This window comes from Euphorbia lathyris, chromosome 10, assembly GCF_963576675.1.
Source record: "Euphorbia lathyris chromosome 10, ddEupLath1.1, whole genome shotgun sequence".
NCBI lineage: Eukaryota > Viridiplantae > Streptophyta > Magnoliopsida > Malpighiales > Euphorbiaceae > Euphorbia > Euphorbia lathyris.
This window is the reverse complement of record NC_088919.1, coordinates 15,101,741-15,110,221: the sequence shown is the minus strand read 5'-3', so window position 1 is coordinate 15,110,221 and position 8,481 is coordinate 15,101,741. Positions and strand designations below refer to the sequence as shown.

Sequence of the window (8,481 nt, the reverse complement as noted above, 5' to 3'; positions counted from 1 at the left end):
TTTGTTAGGGGTGCGAGAGGTACAACCATTTGAGAAATATTTGGGTTTACCTTTTATTATTGGGCGTTCTAAAAAGGTAGTTTTCTGTTTCTTGAAAGACAGGTTGATGAAAAAAACTGAGGGTTGGCAAGAGAAGGGCGTTCTAAATTACATATGTGGTGTACAACCTTTACCCCAAATCACACTTTGGTGTACAACCAAAATTTTATCACACTAAACCGTACGAACTTCAGGTGACCTCCTACTAAAGTGGTCAACCGATTTTAATGACCGATCAACGCTAGTCAAATATACCACGTCAGCATTTTTAATTGTAGAATTAAAAAAAAATGGGATCCACTCTTTATGAAATGACTAAAATACCCTCGTCTTCTTCCTCAACCCCTCTCTCCCATTTATCTCTCTAAGTCTTCTCTCACTCCTCCCTCCTGCCTAATAATATACAAAATGAAAGTGTTTTTACAATCGTTTCATAATTCTAAGTGAGAAATCCCCCATCCACCATAAAAGCATGACCAGTGATTAGTTGAGAATCATCACAACAAAGAAACACAACAACATCTCCTATATTTTTAGTTTTCAGTACAACTCCTTTCAAGTTCATCTTCGATTCATAACTACTTTCTGTTGCCTCCTCACTCTTCCCAGCATAAAAATTTATCGTCATTGGTGTTACGACGCTATATGGAGACACAAAGTTCACCCTGATACCATGCACCCCCAGCTGCCGACTCGCCGACTTCACCAACCCAACCACTGCATGCTTCGACATCGTATAGTCTACCCACTTATCGCTCCTTATCCTACCCGCTACACTCGAAGTGCACATTATGCTCCCTCTCATGTGCCCATCCACTATTGCACGTGCTGCATATTTCACACACGTGGCCATTCCTCTGGCGTTAACGCTCATCAGATTATCATATGCTGAAAGGTCCAGATTGAGAATTGTTTGTTCTGAATTTGTTGTTGTACCAGCATTGCTAAACATTATGTCTAAATGACCATAATTTTGCAATGTCCATTCTACTAGAAATTTCACCTGTTCTTCTTTGGTAACATCGCAGTGTAAGTACATGCATCTATTTGCTCCGATTGAATTCGCGACTTGTTGACCCAATTCGTCTTGGATATCAGCAATTACCACTATAAGAGCACTATGATCGGCGAAGAGACAAGCAGTTGCCTCGCCAATCCCGCTGGTGCCACCAGTGATGATGGCTACTTTGCCTGATAACTTTTCTAACTCTCATCTTGAAATTAAAACTCCATTAGAGATGGAGAAAGTGGGAATTTTTTGGGTGGGAAAGGAAGAAGAAATGGGGTTTAAACACCGGTGGGTTCTTGGGTCTGGTTAGTTTAGTCAAGAGGGAGGAGTGAGAGAAAACTTAGAGAGAGAAATGGGAGAGAAGGGTTGAAGGAAGAAGACGAGGGTATTTTAGTCATTTCATAAAGAGTGGGTTCTACTTTTTTTAATTCTACAATTAAAAATACTGATGTGGCATAATTGACTAGCATTGACCGGTCATAAAAACCGGTTGTTCATTTTAGTGAAAGGTCACCTGAAGTTCGTACAGTTTAGTGTGACAAAATTTTGGTTGTACACCAAAGTGTGATTTGGGGTAAAGGTTGTACACCATGTATGTAATTTATCCGTAAGATAAGTGTTTATCTCGGGGAGGTAAGGAAATATTGATCAAAGCAGTGGCATAGGCGGTTCCCCAATATATAATGAATTGTTTTTGCTTCCAAAATCTTTCTGTGATGAGTTACAACAAGTGATGGCTAGATTTTGGTGGTTGTGAGTCGGGTAAAAAACGAGTTCATTGGATTAGTTGGGAAGGATTGTGTGTACCAAAGGATGAGGGAGGTTTGGGTTTTAGGAATCTTTATGCTTTTAATTTTGCTATGCTTGCAAAGAAAATTTGGAGAATGATTGAATTTCCTGAATCTCTATGTTCCCAAGTTTTTAAACATAAGTATTTTCCAATGGTGGGTGTTTTGGAGGTTGGTGTGGAATTATATGCTAGTAATGTTTGGCGGAGCCTTATAAAGGCTCGGTAGGTTACCATTGATGGTAGATGTTGGAGGATTGGGGAGGGAAGACTAGTTAATTTATTTGATTCACGTTGGATTCCTGATGTCCCTTGTAATCATCCTCTTTATCTGTTGAATCCTACTCCAACACGCAGTGTTTCATGTTTGATTGATTTTGATGAGCTCTGTTGGAAAAAAGAATTGATTTATTTGTATTTTTCAACTAATGTTGCAGATGCAATTTTGAAAATTCCATTAAGTAGAAGAAACCTTTCTGATACTTTATTTTGGCCATTTTCCAAAAAGGGGAATTATCTTGTGAAATCAGGTTATAAGGTTGTTGTTGGAGCTTTGTAGGTAAATTCATCTTTAGCTTCATCATCTGCAGGGGTAAATTCGTTTTGGAATTTTATATGGAAGGTCAAAGCGCCATTAAAATTTATTCACTGTTTGGAGTGCGGCTAGGAATATCTTGCCTTGTTTTGATAATCTCTTGCAAAAGGGAATTAGCGTGGTTGGATATTGTTGTTTTTGTGGGTTTCATGCTGAAACGCTTATCCATATTTTTAAAGAATGTCCTTGAACTCGATTGTATTGGAAGCAGGCGAATTTATTATACCCTGTGTATAAGATTGAAGGTATGAACTATCTGGATTGGTTTGCAACTGTTATTAAAATTTTACCATCAAAGGAGTTTTCTATGTTTTGTGGAATTATTCAGTTTATCTGGTTTGAGAGAAATCAGATAATTCATAATAAACCACGTTTTGGGGAGATTAAAGTGATGGAAATTATAAGGGAATTGATTAATGGTTGTTTAACTGTGGAGGGAGTTAATGAGAAATTTGACACTAGATTGGAGCTGATTGTGAGAAATTCAATTGATGATGGGTTTGATGGGGGAGGAGGTGCTTGTTCGAATTATAATGATGTAAATGTGGTGGGAGCTGCTGATTTATTTGGAAGGAATGGAGTTGTACAAGCAAATTTTACTTTTTTTTTGCAGGTGTGCAGCGTGGAAGTAGGAGGTAGGAAGTAGCAGCTTGCATGACTGAGGCCGTGAATAATTGTTCGGGATGAAATTTTGTTCAGGACAGTTCAGCAAGTGGATACGTGGATAATTCAATTCAAGTTCATTGGCAGCCTCCGATTTTTAGAACATTTAAGCTCAATTGTGACGATTCCTTTTTTATAAGATCATTAAGCTTCTTTCAGTATGGTGGTTCATGATTGCAATGGCTTGGTTTCAATTTCAGGTGGAGGGCCTATTGGCCTCACTATGTCTTCTTTGTAGGGATGGCAACGGGTAGGGTACCCGCGGGTAGTGCCATTCCCAAACTCTTACCCTTTTATTTTTTAATTATCCGTACCCGTCCCATTACCCTAACGGGTATACTTTTTGCATCCCATACCCTTCCCATTTAATTCGCGGGTACCCGCGGGTACCCTTACCCGTTAAGAATCAATAAATAAAAAAAATATTACAAATTTAACAAACTATAAATTTAATAAATCATCAATCTAAATATTAAATAAATTGAACCTTAATTAATAAGAATAGAGTAGTTTAGTAGTATCACTCAATTGTTGAAAAATAAATGGTTGGGGTTTAAATTTCACGTCTTGCATCTAAAAAACCATGATATTTATTAATATAAATTTTTTTATGACGGGTAACGTATACCAGGTACCCTAGGGGGTATTTCCATACCCGTCCTATTACCCTAACAGGTAATGATTTTGATCTCATACCCTTTTATACAGGGTACGAGTAGTCCCATTAGGGTCGGGCAGTGTCGGGTACCCGCGGGTACACTACCCATTGTCATCCCTACTTCTTTGCATGCTGAATTATTAGCCATTCTTTTCTCTCTACGTGTGGTTAAGGATTGTGGATTACAAAGAATTATGGTTGCTTCTGATTCAATTTCAGGAATTTCATTACTAAAAGGAAATCAAAACCTGTCCAATTGGCTTGGTGTAATCCTTGAGGATATTTTTGAGGTGGCACGTGGTTTTGCTTCAGTTGAGTTTGTTTTTGAGAGACGTCAAGCGAATGTTGTTGCACATAATTTGGCAGCCTGGGCACGATCTCTTTCTCATATGGAAATTTTCATTGAAGATTGTCCAGTTTATATTTTTTTTTGTATTCGATATGATGTTTCTTTTCTTATTTAATTATACAAATTTGCTTATAAAAAAAATGAACTAGCTTGAAAACTTGGTACAATACACTAAATAATTAATCAATGTAAAAATCTTATTATATGAAAATCTTACTCAATTCATTAGTTGAGAAATTTATTAGTATACCATTTATAAATTATATTTTAAGTAATGCTATATTATTTTATTTTTTAAGAATAAAAAATATTATGTTTTGCACGACATATGTACTAATTGTATATTTTATTAAATTTATTAATTTTAAATATTTTATATGTTAATAAATAATATTGATCTTATAGATAGAGAACTTCTATTTATTGAGTAATATACTCGCCAAGTAAAAGAGTGATGCAAACCACATTGATGTTGGCAGACTGATTAGGGACAACAATGATGGTTGGATGGCTGGTTTTGTTCATCATATGGGAATAGGCAACTCTTTTGAAGCAGAGTTGTGGGGGATGCATTCGGGTCTCTCCTTAGCTCTGGAAAACCATGTGACGAAGCTTATTCTGGAGTCAGATCGCCAGATCGCTGTGAAGTTGTAAATTTTATTTTGCATATCTACCATCTTCATCATCCTTCTCAGTCTCTTGATGAAGCTAATGTGGTACACATTTACATGGAAAGGAATCATTGTGCGGATGCTCTAACTTTATTAGTGTTCAATTTTTCTAATGGTATTACGGTCCTCAACGAGGCGCCAATTTGCGTCCAAGCGCTCCTCCAATACGATTATTTGGGAATTTCCTTCCTTATGTTGATTGCTATCAATCTCGTTTCTTTTTCTTTTTTTCCTGCTTTTTTTGTAATAAAAAAAGTGATGCATACTATTACGTAGAAAATAAAAAATACTTCATTTATTTCTTGGCATATCACTACAAAAAAAATGATCTATTACGACGTTAAATTTAAGGTTTAACGACGCTTTTCGACGTCCCTAAATGCTTACCCACGCTTTTCAAAGCGTCGTCACAAGCGTCATTAAATCGTATGTCGTTAATTTTAACAACGTATAAAATATTATGTAGGTAAATTCAATACGACGACATACCGCATATAAGCGTTGTCATGTTTCCAACGCTTACGTTTTTAGCGTCGTGATTTCTTTATATTATTTATTTTCAATTTCGGAAATTTTCACTACATTTTAATAAAACGTCATAAATTGAATGACATATAAAATTTGTTATGATGTTATTTCGCTTTAGAAAATATTAATACTGTCTTAAATACCCCGACATTTTAATTTAAAAGCGTCTTCAAATTAACGATATCTAATTAAAAAATGTCTACATTTAGCTATATATAAATTCATTACGTCCCAAATTCAACGTCATTTTAATATTTAATACACGTAATTATACGTCCTTGTTTCAACAACACTTTTTTTTACAAGAAATGTCATTTTATTAAATTATCAACAGCAAGAGCATTACAGACACAAGAAGGAGGTACTAAAATCCAGACCTTCATCTCAAAAGCAGGTGTAGCTGCACGGGCTAAAAGGTGAGCAACGGAATTCGCTAACCTACGAATAAATGAGATTGACACATTACCTATATCCTTAATAAGGATTTTGCAGTCTTCAATAACTAGATCCAGAGTCGAATTGCCACTAGTTTCTCGCTGAATAGCATACACTAGCAATTTTGAATCCGATTCTATCAACACGTTCTGCCTGCCAGAGTCCTTCAGCCAGCTCAACGCCTCGTGACACGAGATCACCTCAACTAGAAAAGTGTCAAGACAACAGTAAATAGTACCGTTGCCTGCAGCTTGGAACCCGCCATCACTATCCCGCAGGATGAATCCATAACCAGCAATACCCGAGTCAGAAAATATGGCCCCATCAATATTAAGTTTTAACATACTTGGCGGGGGTTTTGCACCATTTCTGAGTTACTTCAGTGATGCTCGTAAAGTATATAGCAGTTAATAGGATAAGTGTATCCTATCGCAACAAGTAATAAAGTGCTAAGCACGAGATCGAACCACAAGGACTATTCGTTATAACTAGCAAATCTACCTAGAATGATCTAATTGTTTAGAGGGTTGGATAAATGTTGGGTTTTTGAATAACTAACTAATTGAATTAAAAGCAATAAACATAACAAAATAAAGTGAACAATTGATAGGGTAGAAGGTGAATTCATGGATGACACAACCTAGGCTGAGGAATCCTTTGATTAAATCCTATGTATGGGTTTAGGGAGTTCAGATTTGTGTTTTACCAATGATTGAAGGTAATTGCCCTAAGTGAAAGACTAATATGATCAGTATTGTCCTTCCTATTCACATGCATTCGGGTGACGGCTTGATTAGGCATATACCCTAGGTCATGCAAAGCATTAGGTTTATTGATAATTAAGGCTAAAGCCGTAGCCCAGCCACAAAGCCTCATTCCTAGTGGTCTCTAGCGAAGTCAGATTTACACAAGTTCGGTATAGACGATTCTGTGGTCAGGTTCTCATCTATCTATAATCCTATTTAATGCCAGGGTAACAGGCATTAGGCACATTATATACATAAACAGGCTAGTTGATCATTATCAATGTTCATTCTAGCATAAATCCTGTTCCTAACAATATCTAGGCATTAAGCATGCATAAACTGATCAATCAAAGGTCCTAGATCCCTAATCATACATATTCATACAATCAATTTCATCCCCATCCCAAATTGGATGGAGATCAATTCATAGACAAACTAATCACAATAGGAGGAAATCAAGAATAACGGAAAACATCCACAATAAATATAAAAGGAAAAGATAAGAGAGAGAGATAGAAATCTGAAACCCGCTTTGTCTGATTCGATTATAAAAATAGAAGATGAAGAGCTTCTCCCATCAATCGTTCTTGAAAGAAAAGACAAAACAGAAAATAAACCTAACCTAGAAAGCAGGAAATCTAATCTAAAACCTAAAAATCTACATAATGGATGAGAGAAAGCCCTAGCGGCTCTCTGATTTATTCAATGGCTAATCCCCCCTGAATAATGAAGATTAGCTCCCTATTTATAGAGTTAGGGAGAAACCCTAATGTCTTCGGGGGCGAAATAGGCATTTACAAAGTGTTTAATGGGCTTTTGGGCCCTGATCCGCGGATTTCAGCAAGGAGGAAGGCGTTGGTGCGCCTTCCCCCGCCTCGTCTCGTCGAGACAATGAGTGTCTCGACGAGACGAGGGCCTGTCTCGACGAGACAGGTATTGTCTCGACGAGACAGGTCCTAAAAAGGGCGATTTTGCTCCGGCTTTTATCCGTTTAGGTCCCTGGACTTCCGAAAAGTGCTCTAATGGTCCCTGATGAATCCCAAAATTGCTCTGACGGTCCCTGAATAATCCGGAAATGCTCCAATAGGCTTGGGTCTGGTTCGGAAATGCACGAAAGGTCCCTGAAAATCCATAAAAACACCAAAAATGCCATAAATAAAGGAAATTACTAATTTTAACTAAAAACTATCAAATTAATACAAAAGGTTAACTAAAAGCTAATTAAAACAAACTAAATTAACACTAAAAACCCTATATAAATGGAAGCTATCATTCAGCAGTCATCACCATCGCACCACTTCCATGGCTCTGGGTAGCTTTCCAACTTGAGATAAATTGCATGGCAGTGGAAAAGAGTAAGGTATGTGTCATGACTTGTTTTGACCATACTCTATTGTTCCGGTTAAGCCATAAGAACCAGCAGCAGACTGCCACCGTACCAGTTTCCGACGGGAACAATAACCCCAACTTCTCCTAGAACTCTCTAAACGAAGAGCAAGAATCTCCCAGACCTGCAACGCTAGTCAGACCCCAAAAAAGTCGAGCCTGACGGCAGCCAACTAAGGCATGGAAGTCATCCTCCTCCGATTGCAGGCAAAGTGGAACTAGTTTGAATATATTTCTAACATGAATATCTACAACACAAATATAAATGCATATATACAACCAAAAAATACTTGGTTTCTACTACAACAGTTGGTATCTTCTACTACAAAAGATCAACTAAGTCATTGTTGACAAAGCAAAGAAAAGTTACTCATTGAAATACAGTTGGATTTGATTTTTTCTATGTGCAACAACAATTGGATGAACAATATGCGGAATGTGACTATCATGTCTTTCCTGAACTCCATCCACTCTAAGATTTGAGTTAATAAGGATCCATACTAATCAACAGTTCCCCCTCTACCTCCATAACCCCATGTAAGTCCAGCATAATATCAGATACTAGAATGTTAAATCCACTTTATATGCACAAAAATACTTTGTTCATTTGTAAAC

At 37.0% G+C, this 8,481-nt stretch overlaps 1 protein-coding gene across 1 annotated transcript; it reads right to left on the bottom strand.

Annotated features, from left to right (window-relative positions):
* Window positions 1-478: 478 nt before the first annotated feature.
* Window positions 479-2,599, bottom strand: LOC136208024 ((-)-isopiperitenol/(-)-carveol dehydrogenase, mitochondrial-like). Its single transcript, XM_065998869.1, has 2 exons — window positions 2,485-2,599; window positions 479-1,242 (listed from the first exon to the last, which is right to left on the bottom strand). Exons 1-2 carry the CDS (start codon window positions 2,597-2,599, stop codon window positions 479-481), a joined length of 879 nt encoding a protein of 292 aa, XP_065854941.1.
* Between the last annotated feature and the right edge of the window lie 5,882 nt (window positions 2,600-8,481).